Genomic DNA, 25,560 nt, shown 5'->3' with positions numbered 1-25,560 from the left:
CTGCCTGGCCCTGCCTCTTCTGGCTGACTGATAGGCCAAGAAGGTGACATCAGGGGCTCCCTGCCTCTATTTCCTGAGGGAGCTAGGGAAGCCAACAGGGATGGCCCATCCCCTCCCCTCAGGGTTCCAGGTGTTTTAGGAGTCACCAGGGTAGTGGTGTTCCTCAGCTTTGGTCATGGCCTTCTTCCCTCTGGAAGGCCCAGGGTGGGGTGGAGTGCCCCTCTCCCCAGGACCCAGCGCTGGTCCAGTGGCCACAGAAGAGGCGTGGCCAACATCACAGCCAGGTGGAGGGACACGGTGCTCTCCTGGGACCTGCACGCCACGCCCTCACAAGCTCCAGGGCCTGGGGTGTCTGCAGCCCCTTCTTGCCTTCTGAGTCACTGCTCAAACCCACCAGCCCTTCTGACAGAGCTGGAAACAGGCACCAAGCCCTCCAGAGGCTATTTTTAGGGTTCATCTGTTCTTTCTGATCTCTCCTCTGGATTCCATATTTTCCCACCCCCAGATCTGAAAGAGCTCAAGATTCTGGAAATCCTTCCCCCCCCACCCCCCATCCCCGCTCCGCCTCTCAAGGTGCTCTCCCTGGCTGGACAGCTGAGCTGGCAAGCTGCGCCTTCACCCCCACCTTCCTGCACCACTCCCGCCTTCTTTCTGGATCCCCACCCTCACCCTCTGGCCCCCAGCTCGGCAGGCAGCATGGGAAACAGGCTGATTGTCTGACATCATCTCCCACTCCCCGGCCTGCGAAGAGTTACTCACTCAGGCAATCCCTGCTCCGCCGGAGGAGACTGTCCAATTGCCAAGCAACCCACTGTCGGCCAATCACGGGCCTCGGAGGTGATGTCATGGAGAGCGGGCGGCCGTGCTGATGGGGAGAGAAGCCCGGGGTACCACTAATTGAGGGAGTGAGGAAGGGAGCAGCACGCTCAAACGGGACTGCAGGTAAGTGGCGACGGAATGCAAATGATTTGAGGCTTTTCGGGCAAAAGGAAAAAAATATATATATTAGCAGCGACAGAGAGGAGAAGCCAGGGGTCTGGCACCATTTGCGTCGCCTTTTGGTTTCAATCAATCAAACTTTGCCAAATTCTAGGGGGAAATGGGGGTGATGTGAAAAGAATGGGGCTACCCCAAAGGGCAGGGGGTTGCGCTGCGGGCAGTCCTATTCCAGATCTCTGGGAGAGAGAGGGCGGGCAGGAATTGCCAGGGTTTCTTTCGGGTCGGATGTCCATGCTGAGTTCTTTCTGCATAAAAATGTTCTGTTACTCAGGGAGAATGGTTTTGTGCAGAGTCTGGTCCCCCTCCCACGTGCCCCCCCAACTGCCGCTGCCCCCCAGACCCTTTCAAGCTAGCAGCTGCTCTGGGTTTTACATTCCCTTTCTCAGCCACAGTTTTTCTTGGCTCGCTTCCCCACGGGGATCATCCTTTTCTTTTTCCTCTGTCTGCACTGGGTTACTTTGGGCCCCGGGTTCTAAGGAGACAATGAGATCACCACCTTCCCCTCGCCCCGCCCCACCCTGAGGTCAACCTGTTCCTACCTGGGCAGGGCTGGCAGGCTGGCGGGCTGCGAACTGCGGGGGACCCACCACTGCCACGCCCTGGTCCCCGCTGGTGGCCCCTCCGTGCTCAGCCCACCGCTCTCCCCAGGAGTTTAGGCATTGCCCTCTTCTCATCCAGGGGACCAGGGATTTACTGTCCAGTGGCCAGTTCCGTCCCCACGTGGCGATGCTGTCTTTGTCTCATTCCTCCCAGGAAGACACAGTCAGGTGTGGAGGAGTCCTATTGTCCTGAAAAAAAGGCAGGTCCCCTGAACCCCTTGGGGGGCTCAGGAATGTTGAGGCAGCCCAGGTCCGGACAGCCTGGGCAGGGATACCCCTGTATCTCAAGACCGAGAGAACACCCAGGTAGGAGATGGCCAGCGGTGGTCCGCTGGAGTCCTGCAGGGTGGGTGGTAGGTTGAGAGGAAACGTGGGAGAATCTGTCTCTACTGAGGCTGAGCCCCCCTCCAGGGGGAGGAAACCTCTCCCACAGGCAGAGAGTCAGGGTGCCAGGGGGAATGAGATCATCCATCAGATGAGGAGATAATGATAGTGCTGGAGTGAGAGGTGAGGAGGCACAGGGGCAAGGTCTGTTTTGCTGCTCCACCGAACAAAGCTAGAGCCTCCAGAGACCCTACCCTGTCCTCTGGGGCTGGCCAGCACCCTCTCCTCAGCCACCCTAAGATGCTACCTTGCTAATAGGAACTGTGCTATACACCTTCCTTGAAACCCACTTACCACCAGCACCAAAGCACCTGTCAGCAGGTCCCAGCCCTTTTGGGACCCCCAGCTCTGCTCTGGCCACCCCTGGAACAGGTTTGGAGTGGACAAGGGTCTTTAACTGCTAGATGGATCCACCACAGAACATTGTAGGGAGTGAGCTCCCCATCACTGAAGGCGTGCAAGCAGAAGTTGGATGACCACCAAGCAGGGTGGCTATACAGATTTCTGCATTGTTTTGGAGACTGGGTCTAGATTAGTGTTTTTCAAGCTGCAGATTGAGATCCATTAGTGGATTGTGAAATCAAATTCATGGGTAGTTAATTGGTATTTTGTTTTCAAATAAAATGGGATACAGTAGGAAAAAGTCAAAACACATCTTATTTAGTAGAGTGTTTCCTATACCTTTTTTTAGTTGTGTATTTTCAGTTATGTATTTATAAATATAAATTGTGTTTATTTTTATAAACATATTTTAGAAATGTTATTGTATTTATAAATAAATACACATATATTTATATATTTATATTTTGGTTACACGTACATTTATGTGTGTGTATGTAGGTGGATTAGTGACTAGATGTATGTGGGTGTGCCAGTATTATGACATGTAGATACTGGATCATGATATAAAAGGCAGTTCTTTACTGTCAGTCCCAGTAAGAAAAAAACATTGGCTGTGTGACCCTTATGACCTTTTCTACGACTGTAAGCCTATGGATGACTCTTACTAGACTATGAACTTCTTTTTAAAATTTTAAAATTTTTAATTGTGGTAAAATACACATAATACCAAATTTACCATTTTAGCCATTTTAAAGTGTACAGTTCGGTGGTATTAACTACATTCACACTGATGTGCAACCATCACCACCATCCATCTTCATGACTTTTTTATCTCTCCAAACTGAAACTCTCCCTGTTGAACACTAACTCTATTCCTCTCTCCCCTAGCCCCTGGCAACCCCCATTCTACTTTCTGTATCTATGAATTTGACTGCTCTACATACCTTATATAAATAGAATCATGTAGCATTTGTCTTTTTATGACTGGCTTCTTTCACTTAGCATCATGTCCTCAAGATTTACCCATATCATTGACTGCGAAAATTCCTGCAAGGAGATATGCCTTGTTCGAACAGGTCCCTGTGACCATGTTCCATATATAAATGTCCATAGTCCACTTGCTGTGTTAAATGGAAAACTGTGTCTCTTTAGGGAGATATTTCGTTCTAAAGGACCTACCAAAAATTGAGAAGCCTGGTCTAATATTGTCCTTCCTGAGCAGAGGCTTTAATGGAAATTCTATAGGCTGGTGTGGTGGTAGGCGTGTCTTGCATTTTTTTGCTTAATATTTAGATTTCATTTTGGTTCAATAAAAGAAATCCCAGGGCCCAGCAAGGTTGGCTGCCTTGCCTCTCCCGACTAGGCCATTTAAGCCACATTTGCCCTCTGGGATGTGAGTATGCTGACTGATATGATTTAAAGTGGAGCAATAAAGATTGATAAACTGAGATCCAGAGAGTGAGGTGTGACAGGAAAGAAGGCAGGTAAGAGAGGGGGAAAGAGAGGACAGTGTCTCCATTAAACCAACCATATAGAAAGAAGGGGGAAATGCTTAATTTTACTGAACTCTTAAGAACCTTTCTCCAGACGCCTTACATATCTTTTTTTAAAAATATTTATTTATTTATTTATTTATTTATTTATTTATTTATTTATTTATTTATGTACAGAGAGAGAGAGAAAGAGAGAGAGCATAAGCAGGGGGAGCATTAGGCAGAGGCAGAGGGAGAAGCTGACTCCCACTGAGCAGGGAACCTGATGTGGGGCTCGATCCCAGGACCCTGGACTCATGATCTGAGTGGAAGGCAGATGCTTAACCACTGAGCCACTCAGGTGCCCCCCTTTGATAACTTTATATTATTTCTCAATTACCCAGAAACTATCATTTGGAGACACAGAATTCCAGTGATTTTGAAATCATAGACAGGTAGAAATGAGACATTTATTTGGGGAGTGAGGTAGAAATTTGGGGGGAAATTATAAAATATTCAGAATGTAATTTTTATAAATGCTCTGTAGAGAACCAGACTCTACACTGCCCTCCTTTTTTTTTTTGGCTTGGCCAATAAACATTCATCATGTATAATTTAATTTGCTAATTAAGTTAGAATTTGCTATATTTAGAGATGTGATAGTCTGGAAAAAGGTTGCTTTTTCTGTTTTTCTTTGAGGAACAGTATGGACAAAAAAAAAAAAATCTCTCCTGATATTTTAAAAAGCGTTTCCAGGTCTTTACATCTTTAGTTCCACTAGGAAGATAGGAAAATACACAGGTAGAGGTACACTACTCCTGCTTCCCTGTACACATCTACGCTTCCCCCTACCGTCCCCTGCAATCACTGGTCTTTTCTATTAAAACTGATTGTCACTGTGTGTCCATTCCCTTACAGTCGTATCAGAGGTAGATGGTAGGAGGTAAGAGGACAGATCGGATTGGAAGTGATGGGCCTAATTTATGGAAGGGTATAAGCAACTCAGGAGTTCAGAGAACAAACCCGGGAATGTGAATCTAGAGAAAGGAGCGGAGTGCAGACTGTAGGGTGAAAGAGTTCCAGTGGATCATTTGGATGTCAGTGCCCAGAAATGAGAGCCAGGTAGAAGGCAAGGTTGAAACAGACAATGAGGGAATAGGTGGGGAGATTCTGTTAGCTGCCTGCACTAACATAACTTACTTGACTATTATTGATCCTGGGATGGCTTTGTCTGTCTTCTGCATCTGTCACCAAACAAATATGTAAGGATCCCATGAATCCTTCTTAAAAAATATATTACCCCAAGAAGTCTAGCTGACCAAAAGTTTTTGTCAAACTAAAGAACTCAGGGACAAAAGAGATTTGGTATTGATAGTGGTTACAAAGAAAGAAAATACTAGAATTTATTGTCTTTGTCTAATTATTTTTTGGTAATTAGACAAATTATTATTATTATATTTTAATATTTTATTTTTTCATGAGAGACACAGAGAGAGAGAGGCAAAGACACAGGTGGAGGGAGAAGCAGGCTCCATGCAGGGAGCCTGATGCTGGACTTGATCCCGGGACTCCAGGATCATGCCCTGGGCTGAAGGCAGGAGCTAAATCGCTGAGCCACCCAGGGATCCCTAACTAGACAAATTAGAGTAATTTTTTTGTTGGGGGGCAGGGGTAGAGGGAGAGGGAGAGGAAGAATCTTCAGTAGCCTCCATGCCCAGTGCAGAGCCCAACACCAGTCTTGATCTCACAACCCTGAGATAGTGACCTGAGTTGAAATCAAGAGTCAGATGCTTAACGGACTGAGCCACCCAGGCACCCCGAGTCTTTGTCTAATTATGATGATCAACATATTTATAAAGCTGAATGCAAATGTCAAATATCATAAAGCTAAGGAATATGTCTATTACATTTATCATTGTATTACTTCCTAGCAACTTGAGTAGTACGTATAGTAGATTCTCAATAAATATTTGTTGAATGAATAATTGAAGCACGAAATCAATAATAATAATCCAGAACTGAAAATGTAGATCACTATGACAAAATCAGAAGGTTTGTAGTGCAAGGAAATAAAATTATGCACAAAGCCCTCATCTTTCACAAAGAAAACCATTAGGTGTTGTTTTCTCCTTAATGTAATAAGACATAAATATAAATGATTTTAACTTGAAGATTAAAAATAAGATGTAAAACTTACAAAGCACTGGGGAAGAATGAAAGAATAAAGAAAACAAGAATAATATTGTGATAGATTAGAATCTCCCTTGATCATAGTTAAATGTGGGTTGGAAACCTGGCTTTGCTCCTCCTACTTAAACTTAGGAAAGGCTCTGACTCTTTTGGGCCCTTTGTCTCTTCATCTGAAAAGGGTAGGAAATGGAGATGCCAGAGATCACTACAGCTCCTCCCACCTATGGGCAGAGAGCTTGACCCCGGCAATGTCTACAAATCTATTGCTTGTCCCATGGTTGGAGGTAGATGTGGGGTGAGCAAGACTTTGTGCGCACTTCATACACATGAAGTCAATCATCCATTCAACTTATATTTACACTTGGCCTTGGACATGTAAGATGGAACTTTGAAGATGTTAGCTCAAGTCCCATCTTTATCATTTTCTGCTTGTATGACTTTGAGCAAATCAAGTCGCTTACCTGAATTGATCATCAGGAGAATGGGTATAATAGTACCTATTTTATAGGATTTGGAGAGAATGCAATGATAAAATATATATATTTCCAATTTACAACTAGGTAGAAATAATAGACATTAGGAAGAAAAAAAATAGAAGGAAATGCCAACTGCAAAAAGTAACAAGATGACAGGGATTTCCTTTCTTCTCTCTGTCACATAAGTGTTCCAAAATAGGATATCAATATGTCTGTAATGAAAACATTACATATAAAGTGTGTATGTGCACATACATGCACTTGAAAGCGCCTGGTAAACTATAAAGCACTCCAAAATATTGCTATTGGTGTGACTAGGACTCAGATTACAAGAGTTTGTTCTACATGCTGATGCTTCCAAGTACTCTGAGTCCAGGATCTCTCAACGTACTGGGTCACAATGTCTTGCACTCCATCCAGTGACCCTAAATGGAAGTCTATGCCCTGGAATTTTGCTTCTAATATGTCGATTCTTTTGTACATATTGAATGGAAAACCAAAGCATGCCAGAAAGTGCCATCACTGTAGATTATTTGGGACTGGCATTTTTCTAGACTTGACTTAATTTTTCTTTTTTGACTGGCCTCCCAATGTAGCTGTTACAACTAGGAGGTGCTCCTTAGACCTAGGCCTCCAGAGCTCTGTGCTTGCCAACAGGTGACTCTTCTTTATTTCCTAGAAACACAACAGGAGCTGCATTTCTTAGCCCATTAGATACCTGGAAGTTGCTTCTGACCACGGTTCCCACCATCTCTTCTTGAAGCCTTTAGAAGCAACCTAAGTGGGGTGGTGATCAGACAAATGCCAGTTCCACAAAGCCAGCTAATCACACACTCTTGTGCTTTGCCCCTTTGCCCTCTGTGGGTCTCACTGGTCCAGGTTTGACCTGTGCTCTAATATCTACTCCTTCTCCCTTTATAACATGGTCCATCTTACTGCTGGAGAATTGCCAGAGACCCATAGGGCATCTGCAAAACTTTCAGAGGCTCCAAATTCTCACCCTGGGGACCTATTTCACATTTTCATCACCAAAAACCCCTGCGGTTATTTTAGAACCCAGCTGAGGGCTTGGCACAGAATTATATATTCAATAAATATTTTGGAAAGGATGAACCACCTTCATGAAAAAATAATTTATCTCTTTTTTTTAACCCAAATAAGATGTATGGCTTTCAATGTCTTCATTTTAATTTAATCTAATTTTATTTAAATATTTTATTTAAATTCTATTTGCAAAAAAAATTAAATAAATAAAAAATAAATTCTCTTTGCCAGCATATATTATAACACCCAGTCCTCATCCTGTCATGTGCCCTCCTTAATACCCATCACCCAGTTACCCCATCCCCCCACCAACCTCCCCTTCTGCAAACCTTTGTTTGTTTCCCAGAATTAGGAGTCTCTCATAGCTTGATCTTCCTCTCTAATTTTTCACCACTCAGTTTCCCCCCTTCTCTTATGGTCCCTTTCACTATTTCTTATGTTTCACATATGAGTGAACCCATATGATGGTTGTCTTTCTCCGACTGACTTATTTCACTCAGCATAATACCCTCCAGTTCCATCTACATCAAAGTAAATGGTAGGTGTTCATCCTGAGTGAAAGTCTTCTGATCAGCACAAAATAACCAGGGTTACTGTGCAGAGATATGATTTCAACAACATTTAAGTAGCTTGTACAGCTTATTTCAGGCACATACATAACTTCAACAGGACTAACAATTGGTACAAATGTAAAGAGCCACTTCTCTGTACTGCCCGTGATTAGAAGTCTTGGATCAGAACTCACTGTGTCCATGCCCTGATTCCATGCCAGAGTCTCTCTATCATCTCTGGACATCCTTGCCAGGGACCACTCTATTCAAATCACTTGGATCTGCATTAGCTTCTTATCCTTCAGAAATAGTCCACATGAGATTTGACACATCCTGAAAGCCTTATCTGGGCATTCCTTGCAGTGACAAATAAAACATGAGCTCACCCAGTGTGGGCAGTCAGAGGCACCTCAGGAGATCAGGTGAGCACCTAGTAAAGGATCATGTGGCATCAACGAACTTGGTGCTCTTCTCTATGGGTTCCTGGTCATCAATTGCATTACAGAAAGCCTAGGAACATGGGTCACCACTTCTTGTCATGTAAAAAGTCCGTCTACACCCCCATCTTTTCATTGCCGCTCAGGTGGCCCCATGTGGGTTTTCCCCTGTGTTCTAGTGTGTGGGAGGAGGGAAGGGATCAGTATGAAAGGTAAGGGTACTGGTACTGGAATTCAAAGGTTTGGACCTTGGTCCCATCTCAGCCATCAACTCAGTGTGACTTCAGGATCTCTGGTCCCCGGGGAGGAGCATAAAGGCACTTTGGAAGGGGCAGTTGTTCGTTGTGTGGGATGGTTATGTGCAGTTCACAGTGTTTAGTTTACCCAGCCACTGCCCACTAAAGGCCTGGGACTCCCTTAGTCTAGTGACCATCAAAGAGTCCCATGTATATTCCTGGGAGTGAGGCTGCCCTAGTCGAGAACCTCTGGCTAGTGATCACCAGTTCACGCCACTCCACTGCCAACGTTCTGATGTTCTAGGAAAAACTGGGGGCTCTGATCTCTTCACTTTAGAATCTTTCCTCCCACTGTGCCACACGAGATCTCCCCTTTAGTCAAAAGCCTTAATTTCTAGACCTCTATCACCCAGTCTTACCAGCAGTCAAAACATAATCATTCTGCATCTTATCTCTTTATGGCCTGGGTCTCTTCCTGGTTGGGCTATAGCTAATTAATTATTTCTACTAATTATGTTAATTGTTCAATCCATCAACAAAAATGTGTGATCACTTGTTTTTCTATACATAGACTGTTAGATGCTGGAGCCGGAGTAAATATATAGGTCAGTTTGCAAACAGGATAACAGTATTTGGTGGGATGCAAAGAGTCCAGAGTGTTACTTGTTTTAGGCGGGTCCTCATTACTTTGTGCCTAGTCCTGGCTTCCAAACTTCCTCTCCTAATCTTTTTCCCATGCTGATGCTGCCAGAAGAATCTTTTGCCTGAGCAGCAGCAAACGATGGAGATTGGCTTTAGAATGAATATCTCCCCTCTGCACTTGCTACCTGTAGGATTTTGTGTCATTAACCTCACTTTACTGAGCTTCAAGTTCCTGTTTACAAATAACCTCGGAGAATAAATTGAGATAAGGCTTGAATTTTCTGGTACCAAGCAGGTGTTCAAGATGTGGTAGCTATTCCTTTTGCTATTATCATTAGAATCACAATTTCCTCTCTCCCTCTTAGTCAAAAGATGGCAGTGCCTTCCTACTGATTAGAATATAAAGTACGAATGCTTTCTCTAGTCTGGAGATCCCTAATCTTCTTATTGGTATCCTACTAGTTGGTCCTAGTGAGTCCTGCATACAGCCCAGTGGGCCCTCTCTCTTTTCCCCCAATTAATCCAGTCTACACACCAGAATCTGAATTGCAAAATAAGCCCAGCACACTCTGGGCTTCACTTTGTCATCTGAACCTTGAGTCCTCTCACCACCTGCTATGCTGGATTGATAACTGCCTGGGCTGCCCAGGGAGGCCCTGCCTCTTGACCAGCAGTCTGCCACCCATTAAAAGTGCTTAGGAGTGAGCACTAGGCAAGAGTCAGGAGGCCACTGTTGTTGGCTCTGGTTCTGTGGCTATTGGCTGAATGAGTGTAAGTCATCTACTTTGAGTTGGCGACTGCTTTGATCTTTGTTATGGCTGGATATAGTTCTGGTCTTCCCAGGTGCTACCTGGGACTGGCCTCTGCCATAACAGAAACCATGCAAAGAGTCTCTGGGAGGGCCAGAGGTTGCCTCAGCACAGAGTTTTGACTCATGGTGCTCTGATATGTAATGTTTTAGATACAATCCCCCCTGGTGGGCCTGACTCATGTCTACTCTGGCCTCTATTATTTCTTAATTTTCATTTTGCCTCCCTTAATTCCTGGCATTTTATCCTCTGTAACTTTGAGCAAAAACATCCCTTAACTCTCTTCTCTGGTAGTCACAGGACAGGCCTGGTTGCCCCACTGCATTGTAGGTATTTTGCTGTGGCCTGACAACATAACCCAAGGTAACCCAAGACACCAAGTCATTTAATGGATTCCACAGTGTTGTGAGAAGCTTGTAGGGACAAGGCCTACAGACTAAGGCTGGTTTGTGGGCCTTTGGGTTGATTGGACATGCCCAGGAGAATGGCCTGAGCTATTGGTGCTCTCAGATGGGAGAACAGAGGCCTCAGAGCCATTCTGAAGGGTCTCTAGGCCATGGATTAGCATAACTAAATCTTCCAAGCAGTGTGCATCCAATCTGGGTCTAACCCACCAGACAACCTGTAGTCCTCATGTAGCTAGGCTGGATGCTAGGGAGGCAGGAATGACTGGCTCCAGTCAACTCTGGTCCTCCATGTTAATGAGGAGCAAAGTCAGAGCCCCTGCTGTGGCTGCCACCACCCAATGGCTTAGGACCCCTCTTCACTGCTTGGCCCTCTAGAAGAATCTATGACATCCCTCCTGTCCCCTTCCATTCTTTCTTAGAATGCCCCATGGGTAGAAACATCTTTTGGGTCTTGAATGCAATAGAAATGATGTGACTATGGCATGAGGGTTTATAAGGGCTCTGTGTACCCATAAGTACAAACATACAGATTATCTTAAGGAACAAATCAATTGTATATAAAACATTAGTAGCTGAGATAAGGTGGAAGAATCATGAGATTAAACCTTGACTCAATCACTTATGCATGTATTAGTTTCCTGCAGCTGCTGTAACAAATGACCACTCACTTAGTGACTCAAAACAATACAAATTAATTCTCTCACAGTTCTGGCATTCACAAATCCAAGATCAAGGTATCAGTAGGGTTCACACTCTCCCAAAGACTGGGGGAGGAAACATTCATACCTCTTCCAGCTGCCAGCGGCTCCAGGTGCTCCTTGGCTTGTGTCTACATGAATCCAATCTCTGCTTCCCTCGTCAAATGGCCTCTGCTCACTGTGTGTTCCTTTTAAGGAGTCTTGTCATTATATTTAATCCACCCAGATAATACAGAATGATCTGACCCTGAGGGCCTAAATTTAATTAAATCTGCAGAAACTCTTTCCAAATAAAGTCACATATCCAAGTCATAGGAGTTAGGATGAGGACATATCTTAGTGGGGGACACCATTCTACCCACTAACCTGAGTGGCCCTGGAAATGTCACTTACCCTCTCTGATTTTCAATCTCAATTTCCACATCTATAAAATGGGGACAACAATCCTTACATTGTAAGGCTATTAAGAAAATTAAAATGAAAGCATTTGTCACATAGTAGATACTCTATAAATAGACATTTTTGATTATGTGAACTCTGGCCCTGTGAAAAGAGAGTTCTCAGTTACAAATCCCTTGGCTATGCATACCGCTGCTCATCTTTGGAGTGTCTCCTGCTCCCTGCCCTGGTCTTCCTTCTCGGCCTCTCTGACCCATGTTTTCTACCTGGTTCCTCACCATCCTACAACTCCTAGCACAATATCTTCCATAGAAGTGAGAAAGTGCCTATTGATGTGTTTAGTTAAACCATATCTTCAGGCCAGACTGACATGCCCTGAGTCCCCAGGACCCTGGAGGAACCTGCAGCTAGCATCCAGTCCCTCCCCTGGCCACAAGGGAAGAGCTTAAAAGTCAGAGCCAACTCTACACTAAGCAGCTGTATGACTTTAGCTAAGAGTCTTAACCTCTCTGAGCCCCAGATCCTTCATCTGAAAGTGAAGCTGATGATGCCTGTCTTGTCAACTCAGCCTCACGGGAAGATTAACTGGGATAATGTCAGTGACAGGAGTTGTAATCTGTGCTCCATGAGCAGAAGGCCTTAATTATCATTCCCAGCTCGGACTGAGGGGCACAGTCCCTCATTCTAGGTACTTACTCCTATAGAAGGTCCCTCCTCTTTCTCAAGAGTGTCCTTTTCTGCCTCACTTCCCTTACTTGGACCCTGTATTACCTAGGTGAAATCTGATGCTCTTCCCTCTCCTGGCAAGGGCTTACTCACCCTGCCAGTCACCCCATCAATCAGCCTGGTTATGAGCTGAGAGTGTGGAATGGAGCCTCGTGACCAGGGATGTCACATCCAAACCCTGTCCAAGGACCTACTGGTACTGTCAGGATCAGCCCGACTCTAAGGAAAGAGGCCCATTGTGCTGCATAGTGAAGAGGGTGGTGCCTGGCAGGGGCCTCTGGCTCCAAAGAACATGAAGGCTCTGCAGGGAACATAGCAGTGTAAGACCAGTTGACCTGGCTTCAAATCCCTGCTTTTTTAACTCTCTAACCTCATGACCCCGAGTAAGCCACATAAACCCTCTGAGCCTCTGTTCTCTTAACTGCAAATGGAGATTATAGACTTAATTGCAGGGCTGGTGAGGACTAGAGACAGTGACTCTGAAGCAGGTGTGTGGAGGCTGGTGGCTACTCTGATGGAAAAGATACAGGAAAGGAAACTCACATTTATTAAATACCTCCGTTTTTTTGCTAGATGCTGTACATATGCTTTTCTCATTTAATTTGTGTAACTTGGTGCAGAATTAAGATGGAGAAAGCAAATTGGACATGTGAGTGACAGCTTACAAGTGAGATCAAGTCTGTTTGACTCCACATTGGCCTGGTCCTAAAGCTGAGCCTCCTGCTCCCATTGGTTCCCCTGCCCATCCTCAGCCAGTACAGACCCCAGTCGCCAGAAGGAAAACACCTTATTAAGGATGGAAAGGGGCTCTACATCAGTTTCAGAGTCTTTTGCTTTGTGAGATGCAGGCAGTGAAGCTGTTGGCTCACGCCACCCTCTGCTGGCACAGTGACCACTGAGGGTGGCTGTGTTCGTCAGCATTATCTAGAAAAATAGAACCAACGGGATGCATATAGAAAGAGATTTATTATGATGGATTGGCTCATGCGGTTACAGAGGCTGAGAAATCCCACAATCGGTCACCAACAAGCTGGAGACTCAGGAAAGCTGGTGGCATAATTCCAGTCCAAGTTTGAAGGCCAGAGAGCCAGAGCTCTCATGTTTTAAGGCAAGAGAAGATGGATGTCCATCTCAAACAGATAGAGTGGATTCATCCTTTCTCCATCTTGTGTTCTATTAAGGCCTTCAATAGATTGGGTGAGGCCCACCCACATTGGTGAGGGACATCTTTTCTCAGCTTATCCACTCAAATGCTAACCTATCCCCAAGGCACCCTTATAGGCACATCCAGAAAAAATGTTCACCAGCTATGTGGGCATTAGCCTAGTCAAGTTGACACAAAAATTAACCACCACAGTGGCCAAGGCTCAAGTGGTACCCATGATGACAACTTGAGTGAGGCTACTCCTCACTCCATTGGCTAGCAGCCTTAAGTGGAGCCCTGTCATCTACTGTTTCATCTTTCCCTCCTCTTTCATACTCTCTGGTCCAGCATCAACCATAGACACAGAGCTTTTTCACCACCCCGACCCTTGCTTGTGCTGCTCCCTTGGCACAGTGACCTCCCTGCTTAATTCCAACTCATCATTTAAGACTCAGTTCAGGTGCTGCTAACACCAGAAGCCCCTTCCATGGCTCCTCAGGGCCTTGTGTTGAGTATGAAGCCCCATCTCTATGCTCCTACAATAATCCTGCATGCTGATTTCCATCTCTGCACCAACCACATTATGATGATATTATTCTATAATAATGTTAGTCTCTCTCATAGTCCAGGGTTATCTTAAATGGGATCAAGGAGTGCTTAAGACAGAGGTTCTTGGTGGGTAGTGAGTGAGGGGCCATCTGAAGTAGTATTTTGACATCCTCTGCCCAGTTCCCTCTGATCCCATAATAGAACAGGCTGGACAGGGAGATATGGGGTGGGAATAAGGAGAAATTCAGGACACAGTTATTTTTGAAAATCTCTCAAGTGATTCTGACTTAGGATCCTAACCTTTGCTTTGCACCAGCCACTTTGCTGCACAGAGAGAAAACTAAATACCTCTTGACATGTACAGTTTTGGGAAATCCATGTCTGATGCTCAGGGGGGCTTGAGACTAGAAAGCCAATTATGAAACTATCATTAGTGCACAGAGAGGCACCTGGGTGGCTCAGTCATTTGGACATCTGTCTTTGGCTTGGGTCAAGATCTTAGAGCCCTGCACTGGGCTGCTTGCTCAGTAAGGAATCTGCTTACCCCTCTCCCTCTGCTCCTTCCTTTGCTCTTCCCCTGCTCATTCTCTCTCTCTCTCTCTCAAATAAATAAAATCTTTTAAAAAAATTAGCTCATGGAAACTGAACTTGATTGTGGTGATGTTGAAGAGGGGGGTCTGTGTTTAGAAAAGGGATAGAGGGTGTGTAGAGTTCCTGGAGGTGAGAGCAGACTGGTAACCTCCTGGGATTCACTCTCTAGTTCTTTAAAGAGCTTCCTTATGTGAATAGCCTGTCAGTGGTAAAATATTCTCTTTTTCAGATTTGTGACAGCATCCTGAGCTGGGGATAGACCTACTCTGTGACTTTCAACCAGATTCAGGCTTCACATTCCAGAAAACATGACCCTCGCTGGTACGTACATAAACTCTTTATATGATGGGGCACCACAGCGTAGGGTATTATATGTGTACTTACATAGACACCGAGAAGGGTAAAAGACTGACAGGGAGTACACCCAAGGGTTAAAAGAAGTTATCACTTGACAGTGGGCGGGATCACCATTGAGCGTTTCTTCCTTTTACTCATCTATGTGTGTTTTTAAAAAGGTTTTACAATGCACATGTATTATTTTACACTTAATTATGTTTTCAATTTGTAAAAGGAAATGAGGAGGAGACTGCCTAAGCAGTGCGCTGGGTTTAGCTGAGAACAGAGAGAGTCTGAGCATAGTGGAGCTTAAAACAAGGCGCAGTGGCCCCAGGGTGGTGGGGGTACAGGCAGGAGCACATGCCAGGGCCAGGGAAGGTGGGGGCCAGACTTCACCATATCAGGTGTAACCTGTGATGTCATGGTTTTCAATCCTTCTCTGACACAAAGAGGCTAGATGGTGTGTGTAGGGGGGTACTCCTCTAGCCCTCATGGACACCAGCACTTCTCCCTTTGACCACTGTGCTGGGAATGTCAGAGAAGACTCACTCCTGACCTTGCCACTCAGTGAGGGGCAAGACTGGAGGGATGGTGGTGAGCTTCTTTACCTTTCAGAGAAACACTGCTGAGTAATTTGAGTAAAATGGAGTGTGGATTTCCTGCATCTTGGAGCAAAGTAAATGAAATATCCTGGCAAGTGTGAAGAAATAGAGAACTAGGTCCAGGGTGCTGGGCTGGGGCAAAACCATTACTTCTTGTGGTCTTTACCTGAAGGCATTTTGTATTCGGTACTAAAAAGTACCTAAGTCAGGGAAACAATGTGCTGAGCAGGAGGGGGTCATGCAGGTGCTCTGGAAGGCTCAGGTTCTAAATAAGGTGGACAGAAGTGGGTCTAATCACACACAGGAAACCTAAACCAAGCTGCTCAGAGCAAAGGGGGCTGGATCCTCAGGCAAGGGGTGGGTCTGGGTGGTTTGGGTGCCTCTGTGGAGCCTGGTCATCTCTGGCTGCCTAGGCACCCAAACTGAGATGAAGGCTGACTTCTGAGTCTAGAAGGGGTCACTGTGTTGTCCTACTGGTGTTTCTACAGCCTATAAAGAGAAGATGAAGGAGCTTCCACTGGTGTCCTTGTTCTGCTCCTGTTTTCTAGCTGATCCCCTGAATAAATCATCCTATAAATATGAAGGTAAGTGAGGGCCACTGTTGGGAAAGTAACTTGGGGAGGTTTCTTGGGCTCATATCCATGAGTATCACACTCCTGTCCAATTTCATTAAACTCTTCTCGCCATGTCACATTTTCTTTCCCATAGCCAGTAAAATCACCACAACTTTTTCCAAGGGCCTAAGCAGCTTGTGAGGGCTGATATGGGACTGTAGCTGGGGGACTAGATAGCAGTTGAAAGTCTGTGACAGATGTTCTGCAGAGCACTCTTGATCTTAGCTTTTCTTCATTCATTTAACAAATGGATGCTTTGGAGGATGCAGAGGTGAAACAGACAGATTCTGCCCTTGGGAAGCACCTAGAATAGAAGAGAAGATGCAGTGTAAGTCACTAGATTCCAAGTTGACAGGCCTCCTTTGTGAATGCTCTGAGAGGCCAGAGGTGGAGAGAAGACTTCCGCCTGCAGCCACCCAGTGAATGTGGCCGTGCTGACAGGGACTTGTGATTGTGTCAGGACAATGGCAGGGAGCACTGAATGACCATGTTCTGCTCAGGGAGGGATGGGGAACAGGTCACCCCTTAATTTTCCAGGGATTAAAAGAAAGGGACAGGTTTGTTCTGGAAATGAAAGATGGGAGTGCTTGGGTTACCTGAGATTGTTTTTTCTGTCTAGGCTGGTGTGGGAGACAGTGTAGGAGGAAAGATCAAAGCCAGCGGAAAGACAGTGCTGACTGGAGAGAAAGAAGAGAGCAGGGTAGGAGGGAGCAGGGGAGAGGTGGCAACAGGCTGAGCCATCAGATTGGTAGTGGGACAAGGAGTGGATGGGTGGTGGGTGGTGGGCAAATGTACCACTGTTGGCCACCAATGAGGACAATTTAAACAAGAACTCCAGTATGGGAGGAGTCTTGTGGCAGAAGCAAAAGCAAAAGCATTTGCTACAGCCATTATTAGAAACCACAAATCCTGGGACCTCTATTCTTGGAGCTTGAGTGCTTGCTGTGGCTACCAACCCTTTAGCCCCATTGGAGCCCATTGACCTTAGGTGCCAGGTTCAGGACCAACCCAGAACACTGGTCATTGATTTGCCTTGGGGACCCCAGATCTCCCATATATATGTGCATGTGTGCATGCTTTTGGGGTGCCAATCTAGTCTACAGGGGGTGAGCAGCCCCTTTCCTGCTCTCTACACAGCAGACACAGTGGACCTGAACTGGTGTGTAATTTCTGACATGGAAGTCATCGAGCTGAACAAATGTACCTCGGGCCAGTCCTTTGAAGTCATCCTGAAGCCGCCCTCCTTTGATGGGGTTCCTGAGTTCAATGCCTCCTTACCCAGGCGGCGAGACCCATCTCTGGAAGAGATCCAGAAGAAACTAGAAGCAGCTGAGGAGCGAAGGAAGGTAAGTGCTCTCCCTTTCTTTCTTCCAACTCAGCATTACAGGAAGGAGTTGGAGAAGATAGGAGGTGGCCCTGAGCTGGGGTCAGGTCACCACCAACCTACAAATATTTAGGTAGCACCTCTCATTTACAAGGTAGATAATGAGACACCATTGAGGGAAACAAGGAAGTGAGTCTCTAGGAGAGTACAGTTTGGTTAGAGGGATAAGGCATTATATTACATATGTCCAAGAGGTAGCCTAATATACACACTAACAAGAGGAAGACACTGACAAATACTAAAGATTCACGGAAAGACTTGGCAATTAAGGAAAGGGCTCCTTAACTGGGAGAAGGAGAAGGTCATGGTACGATATATTTCCACCCCTTTTTATACCCTCTGAGTTTCTTATTGATTCTTATGGTCCAACTCCAATGCTATCTTTATGTAAGCTTTTCATCTTTGAAGCAGAAAATAATCTTCTTCTCTCTTGAATTCTATAGCATTTCTTCTCTACTTCTTTTTTTTAATTTTTTATTTATTTATGATAGTCACACACTCAGAGAGAGAGAGAGAGAGAGAGAGAGAGAGAGGCAGAGACATAGGCAGAGGGAGAAACAGGCTCCATGCATCGGGAGCCCGACGTGGGATTCGATCCCGGGTCTCCAGGATCGCGCCCTGGGCCAAAGGCAGGCGCCAAACCGCTGCGCCACCCAGGGATCCCTCTTCTCTACTTCTTAAGGCATTTGTCACATGCTAGTCTGGGTTAGAGTTATGAATATATGTGTTACCTCTACTAGACTTTTTTCTTTCCCAAATTGCTAGGATAGTGCTTGATACATGTATAGTCATTTAATATTTGTAAATGAAGGAAAGAGGGAATGAATAAAGGCAATGAGAAAAAAAAAACAACTGAGGAAATAGTGGGAGAATCCAGAAAGTGTCCTTCCCTCCTGCCAATGGGCCAGAGACCAGGTTCAGCGAGATGTGTCTTCTGGGTGTAGAGCTCTCTTCCAAGGGCCTCTTTCTCCCTTTGTGCTTCCTTAGTACCAGGAAGCTGAGCTTCTGAAGCACCTGGCAGAGAAACGAGAACACGAGCGGGAAGTGATCCAAAAAGCCATTGAGGAGAACAACAACTTCATCAAGATGGCTAAGGAAAAACTGGCTCAGAAGATGGAATCCAATAAGGAGAACCGGGAGGCCCACCTTGCTGCCATGTTGGAACGGCTGCAAGAGAAGGTAAGTGATCTTGGTGAGAGAGGAGACTCCTGGAACACTCTCTTCCTTTCATGGCAAGTATAAAGGACGTGCATGTTATTTCAGGTAGCAAACAATCTCAGGTAGGAAAGGGGGTATTTCCATTAGGCTGGATCCTTACAAAGTCCCAAGTGATGTTTTAGGAAGTCATAGGCAAGAAACATGAGCTGAGCTTTGGAATTCCTTGGGGGATATTACGCGCAGCTACACAACTGAAATTTCTCATTGTCTTAGGGAGATTAGACCTCTTATCTTCTAGAGAAATCCTGCCTAATGCAAGAGAGTAAGGACAAATAAGCAGTTGTACATTCCTGGCTTCATCCTTGAATGGACAGATTTGATTTAATGAAAGATGATGACTTGGGCTCTTGGCGCTAAGCCAAGGGCATGATAAGCTGAGTTGACCATTGAGCAGGAAACATGATTCTCTCCAAACCTCTTGATATGGACTGAGTGAGTCATGGGTCTTTCCAATATTCTACCTTTTGTCAATAAACCAAATGGTGTCACCTACATATGAGAAACGTGAGAGACTAGGATTGGTCCCACGTGTCAGCAGAATAACAGCCCGTTCTGCTGAGAACACGTTGGCCTCATTTCCTGAGTCTCAAGGCTGCCCCAGTTTCTCCTGCAGCTCCTGGGAGAGCTCCAGCTCTGTGTTTTATTTCCAGGAGCCGCCTGCTGCGCGGTGACTCCCGGGACCCGATCGGTGGCCTCGTCCCATGGTGAGCAGCGTGGTCCCCACTCCTTCCTGCCCATCCACCCAGAGTCTCAGGCCCTTGACAAGAGCTACTAGAAAGATTGGCTTCTTCACAGGGGATCTGTGGAGAAAGATCTGTAGATAGGCCCTGCAGCTGGCTGGCATGTGGCAAGCCCTTCTGCTCTCACATTCTACCCTTCTAAGAGCAGTAAGGCCTCCACCAAGTATACAGTTGGGAGGGAAGTAATCTGGGTCTCATTTCGATCTTCCCCAGTTACTGAGGGATGATGGCTAGGAACAAACTCTTGCAGGAAAAAAAATCTGGGATTGCCATAAAATGGGACATGGGCTCTCAAGCCAAACCCAAAAGGAATAATTGAGGATAGAGCCACGATATGGTATTTCAAAAATGGCAAAAACACTTTTACTTCTTCATATTCTTATCCTCACAACAAATTGATAAAGTAAGCAGAACAGTGTTATCCTTATTTAATCGATGGGGAAACCATGTCAGAGAAGGTCAAATAACTTGGTCAGGGTCACAAAGCCGCTAACTAGTGCATCTGGGAATAGTTCTCTAGCTATGTAAGTCCAAGGGACTCATTAAACCCCTATTTCAGGGGGACCAACCCACAATCATCCTGTTGGCCTTTTGTCAGAGAGAGGACCATTGGAGACCAAAGAAAGGGAGCCCAGAAATCTAGGGCTCTTCCCAGAGAGCTCAGCTGAATGGAGATTGATTCCAAGGGGAAGAGATTGAGAAGGTCCCCACTCTGGAGTAATAGCTATGGAGGTGGGGTAAGACTCAAAGAAGCAAGATGTCAGAGTCAAAATCTGAGTGAGCATCACTCCTTTGGGATCATGACCCCTATCCACCCTTGGCCACTGATGAAGGCAGGAGGTGTAAAAGAGACAGGTGTGTGGCTTCTGCCCTGCCCCAAGTCAGTGCTTTCTGTGTCAGTACCTGCCTGGGTCACTGACCATCTACATCAGATTCACCTGGTATAAAGTTTAAAATTACAGACACTTGGACCCCACTGACCTACTGACACTGTCTTTCCAGGGATGGTGCCTGAGAACCTAGCAGTTTAACAAATACCCTAGGTCATGCTGATAAGGTTTAGAACCACTACCCTAGACACACCACGACTCACACTTTTCCCAGGGCCGTGGAAAGTTCCAGAGCATTTTCAGGGATGGATTCATAGTTTCAAGTATATCCTGGGCTCCTGGACTGCTCTGTGGGCTTACTCCAGGCTGATTTTTGATATTTGGAAATGATGCTATCTGGATGATTGCCAGGGTCTGGCAGAGACAATATTTATTGAGCACCTGCCACGTGCAAAGTAGAAGGAATTAGAAAATACCAAGAAGAAAAAGGCATGCTCCCTGCCTATGGGAAAGTTACCATCCAGTAGAAGACCCAGCCAGATCACAACGAGCAGTGATGTAAAGCAGACCATGACGTGCCCTAGAGGTGAACACTAAAATCACAAAATTTTAGAGGTAGAAAGAGCTTCCAGTTCATAGCCCTCTCTTTAAAAACCAGGGAGCTGAGGCCTAATTGGTGAAGTGATTGGTCAAAGTCACACAGCTGATGGGTCTTTGAAGTCAGATCCCATCTTTTGGCTTGATGACATTGTTAGACGAAGAGGGTTCTCACACACCACTTGTGAGAGAGTCCACTTTTTGGAGTTGGGGGACATTTCCAAAAATTCTTCAATTTATACTTTAAGAGCCCTCATCTTTCACCAAGGGACTGAAAAAGTTGCACTTGAAAGCAGCGGTCATGTGGCAAGTGTGTGGAGGGGACATTTGTAATGAGGCCTGTCCGTTCCATTGTGCTCCTTGGGTGTAGCTACACTGAGCTGCTCCTTATATTAAATCAAGCCATGCACTCAGTGCAAGCCCAGGATGGCCAGGTGAAGGAGGGAGGCGCTGGTGGGCTCTGCGGTCACTGTGAGGTGGGTCCCCCCAAGGGAGGTTGGCCCCAGTCCATGAGCTCCCCCGGGGCCACACCAGCCGGCTCGCTCACCTGCCTCCTGCCAGTCTCACCTGCCACCTTCTGCCCCTTCTCAGGACATCTTTGCAGACCTTGCTCTTCACTTCCTGTGACGACAATTCTTTACTTTGGGTTCTCTTGCCCCTTGGCTTGCTTTTATTCCCAGGGAAGCCCATGTGACCTCCCCTTTTCACTCCCTTCCTTCTCAGGACAAGCACGCGGAGGAGGTGCGGAAAAACAAGGAGCTGAAGGAAGAGGCCTCTAGGTAAAGCCCAGAGGCCAAAGAAGTTTCCAGAACAGCCGGACAGCTCCAGCAGCTCCGCAGTTCCTGAGGCAGCCTCGTCGGGCCGTCGGCTGCTCTCCCAGCACTGGGGTTTGGGGGGAGGGGGGTGGCCAGGGGGTGTTTCCTCTGCTTTTGGTGTTTGTATATGTAAAGAATTGACCAGTGAAGCCATCCTATTTGTTTCTGGGGAACAATGATGGGGTGGGAGAGGGGAGAGAAGGAGAGAATTTGGGAAAGGAGATAGAGAAAGACTCATGGACACTGCAACCCTGCCCACCGCAGACTCAGGTCAAGTACTTGGCTTTTCTTCACAGTGAACGTCCAGGCACCGTGTTGAGGGAAGCTGCACGTGGGGCAGTAGCCATACCAAGTGAAGGGCGGAGTCCTGGGTGGGGCAGTGGCTGCAGGGTGTGGCAGGAGAGCCCAGGGAAAGGGTGGGGGGCCTGGAGGTGTTGCTTCTGCCCTGCAACAGGTGGGATGAGGTCTGAGTGTGTGTGTATTAACCATCATCTTTTGATCATCATGACCAATGAAATATTTACTCCTGGCCTCCTGTTCTTTATTTCCTGAATTTCCTTTGAGTGATGGACAGAATTTCCTTGAATTTGGTTTCCACCCATCAGGTGGCAGATACCCCTTTTGTTCATTAGTTTGACCATCAGAACATCTGAGAGGTGTTGAGTGATATGGGTGAAACATGCCAGCCTTTGGCATAATTGAAAAGTTTGCTTTTGCTTTTCTTTTTTTTTTTTAACCCCCCTTTGGGTTGTCCATTACTGGATTGAGTTCACTGAATTGGTGAGGAAAAAAATTCCATCTTGCCTTCTACAGATAGACATTCTAATGGTCCCCAACATGCGTGGTAAGAAGGAAGTTCTCTGCACATTGGAAGTGTGGGATTCTAGGTGGTCACAAAAGTGAGCGACGAAATAAAATGTTTGTTAGTCGAAAGCAGAGGGATCATTTCAGACGCAGCAGTCACTTTATTTGGAATATTAAACCATGAATGGAAAAAAGGAGTCTCTCTCCTCTTCTCCCCTGGAAACAGGGGTGCAGCAGCAAGAGTAGGGCCTCCATCCTGCCCCCACACACTGCATAATTTTGTACAGCTTTATAAATAAAACTTTTGGTATTGTCCCCACCCCCACCCACCAGTGGTGCTGCATTTGGCTTCTTCGTTTTAGGATAGGATAACAAGAAGCATCATTGATGATGATGCTGAGCAGGAAGAGGAGGAAGATACTGGTGGCTAACACTTAATCAGCACTTAGTAGACGGCTGGCAATTTTCTGGGTATATATCTATGTCTATATCTTTATCTGTATCTATAATTTAATCTTCACAACAATGCTACCCAGTAGCTACTCTTATCTCATTTTACAGACAAAGAAACTGAGGTATAGAAAGATTAAGTTGCTCAAGACCACACAGATAAGTAGGTGAAAAGGGCCATTGCTCCCAGAGTTTTAAGTCTTTAGCCACCATACTCTGCTGTTTCTCAACACTTCCAAACTAAAATGTGAGTCCCAGGGTAGTGTTTCTCAAAGTGCCGGTTATGGCTCACTGGATTGTGAGATCAACTTAGTGGATGCCACCCAGCCTTAATTTCTTTTAATAGAATAGACAAGGAAACAAAATATCAAAGTGATCACAGGCAACAGTGGAAATATTGTTTTGTAGAAATCGTGCTTCAATTTCATATTTGCATATGTGTATTCTTGGTCACAGCATAAGATGTATTTCTTCCTTCCTGGGGGTGGCAATCAAAGCTCTTTGAAAATCATTGCTCTCCAGTGAATGTGGAGACCAGAGGTATAGCCCCAGGGGCTTTAGAGGCTGCTGTGCTGGAAAAAGTGAGATGCTTGGGGCCATGCCATCTGGAACTGTCTGCTTCTGAGTAAAGGGAGAAAAAAAGTGGCCTCAAGGGTCTATTCCCACAAATATACCCCACCAGTGTTTCGAATCTCCCATGAGAAAACCCAAGGCCAGGAGGAAGCTTCATTCTCACTACTCTCTTTCATCAAACTCTTGTACCTACTATTCATTCTCTGATAAAACCCTGTTAATTACCTGTCTATCCTTTGCAAAGGCAGTTCTCTTGCTTGGCTTGCTCTTTCCAGCCTGGTTGAGTATTAATTCTTACTCATTCTTTTAAATTCAACTCAGATATTAGTTTCCTGACTCCACCAATATTTCTGTACCTCTTACATGCTTTGATTATTATGCAATTGTTTACCTATCTCTCTCATCTATTAGACTTGAAGTTCCTTGAAAACAAGAACCAGTTTTATTATTCTTTGTGTCCCAGGCAGTGGCTGCTCCAGAATTTCTGCATAGGTTGAGATTATGAGCAGCAAACTGGTTAAAAGAAAGGCCAGTCTTTTGTCCCGAGGCTTCTTTGATAGAGCATTTTACTGAAGCACTGTATATAAGGCCCAGAAAACATAATCAGTTGCATATATCAAAGAGTATGGCTGATCCAGATTATGCAGAAGACTAAAATCTGTCAACAAGACACTTGGGTCCCACTAATCCTTAATGCCTGATATTGGAAACTGAAAACTCCAATTATGTGCTCAGCATGGAGCTAGCTTCCAACCATTAAAGAGGATTTCTACATTCAAAGGGTTTACATACCAGTTGGGATGCAAATGAAATAAATGACCAAGGCCACGGATCTTAAATTTTCAGTTTATAACAAAATCCCTCTGAAAGCTTGTTAAAATGCACATTACAATGTATATTAAAAACATTGGGTGTTTGTAAATGAAAATAATTGACGAAGCTCAGTGAAATATTTTTTTGAGGATGTTGCCTTCAAATCCTCATTTACTTAAAAAAAAAAGCCATTTCCCAGATTTTTAGGTGCCAATCATCACTACAGTTTGAGGAATTCTGTACAATTAAGAACTAAGCCTTAGGCGGTATTTCCAAAGGCAAGAGGAAGGGAGAAGTCTTCATGGAGTGCACAGCACTTGAGCTGAGCCTTTAAGGATGAACAGACTTTAAACAGAGAGGAAGAGGCAGACAGAAGGGAAAGCTGGAAATTTGAGTTGGGAATCACGAGCATTGGGAAGCATCTGCTGCCACAGAACTGAATGAATTCTTCATCCAGGAAGAGTATACAAAGAAAAGGGCTCTTGGGAATCTCCTGGTGTGGCAAGATGAGGAATTGGGGCCAAGAAAGAGCTGAGTAAGAAGCATATTTCAAATCCTGAAATCCCAAAACAGTGGTTTTCAATGGAGGGAGTAATGCCTCCTAGAGGGCATTTTGAAAATGTTCAGCAGCAATTTTGGTAAGCAAAAGGAGCAGGTTATTTCCTTTAAGTGGGTGGAGACCAAGGATGCTTGCCTGCACCAAGAGACTGTCCCACATCACATTCTACTTCTGAATATAAATGAGAAACCTGTTTATAATCATCTAAGCCCAGAACCTAGCTCAGTTTAACATATAAACACAACTTTCCTCCCACCCCTACCCAATTTAAATATTTGCTGACTTTTGCAGGAATGTAATTTCTCAGGTCTGCTGGTCTCTGGTCTTGGCTCCCTGATTTAGCTCATTCCTCTTGCTCTTTTCTGTCTCCTGAGTCCTATTCCTGTTTATTCACTATGCCCTGGGACTTGATTCTTCTTCCCATTCAGCACCTTCTCAAAGACAAAAGCCAATTTGAACCCACTCTGAGAACACTTAAAAGTAAGTCTTTAGGAGTCCCTGAGTGGCCCAGTCAGTTGAGCATTGAACTC

General features: G+C 45.4%; 1 protein-coding gene across 4 annotated transcripts; it reads left to right on the top strand.

Annotated features, from left to right (window-relative positions):
• The first annotated feature begins 857 nt into the window (after positions 1 to 857).
• STMN4 (stathmin 4) lies at positions 858 to 22,726 on the top strand. Of its 4 annotated transcripts, XM_055300027.1 has the most exons (8): positions 858 to 942; positions 14,925 to 15,016; positions 16,122 to 16,217; positions 16,867 to 16,947; positions 17,385 to 17,593; positions 18,619 to 18,810; positions 19,500 to 19,553; positions 21,740 to 22,726. In XM_055300027.1, exons 2-7 carry the CDS (start codon positions 15,004 to 15,006, stop codon positions 19,518 to 19,520), a joined length of 612 nt encoding a protein of 203 aa, XP_055156002.1. In that variant the 5' UTR covers positions 858 to 942; positions 14,925 to 15,003; the 3' UTR covers positions 19,521 to 19,553; positions 21,740 to 22,726. The 4 variants fall into 4 exon arrangements, with proteins under 4 accessions (XP_055156002.1, XP_055156005.1, XP_055156001.1 ...); XM_055300030.1 differs by lacking the exon at positions 16,867 to 16,947 and having other exon boundaries at positions 21,740 to 22,723; XM_055300026.1 differs by lacking the exon at positions 19,500 to 19,553 and having other exon boundaries at positions 21,740 to 22,712.
• Positions 22,727 to 25,560: the final 2,834 nt, after the last annotated feature.

This window comes from Nyctereutes procyonoides, unplaced genomic scaffold (genome assembly GCF_905146905.1).
Source record: "Nyctereutes procyonoides isolate TBG_1078 unplaced genomic scaffold, NYPRO_anot_genome, whole genome shotgun sequence".
NCBI classification, from domain to species: domain Eukaryota; kingdom Metazoa; phylum Chordata; class Mammalia; order Carnivora; family Canidae; genus Nyctereutes; species Nyctereutes procyonoides.
Note: the sequence above shows the minus strand (reverse complement) of the source record. Positions and strands in the feature narration are given on the sequence as shown.

Excerpts from the sequence above, each read along its gene's own strand:
- STMN4 (XM_055300026.1), top strand. Across the intron at positions 16,218-16,866 it reads ATCATCCTATAAATATGAAG|GCTGGTGTGGGAGACAGTGT; the intron begins GTAAGTGAGGGC and ends TTTTCTGTCTAG. Across the intron at positions 18,811-21,739 it reads TGGAACGGCTGCAAGAGAAG|GACAAGCACGCGGAGGAGGT; the intron begins GTAAGTGATCTT and ends CTTCCTTCTCAG.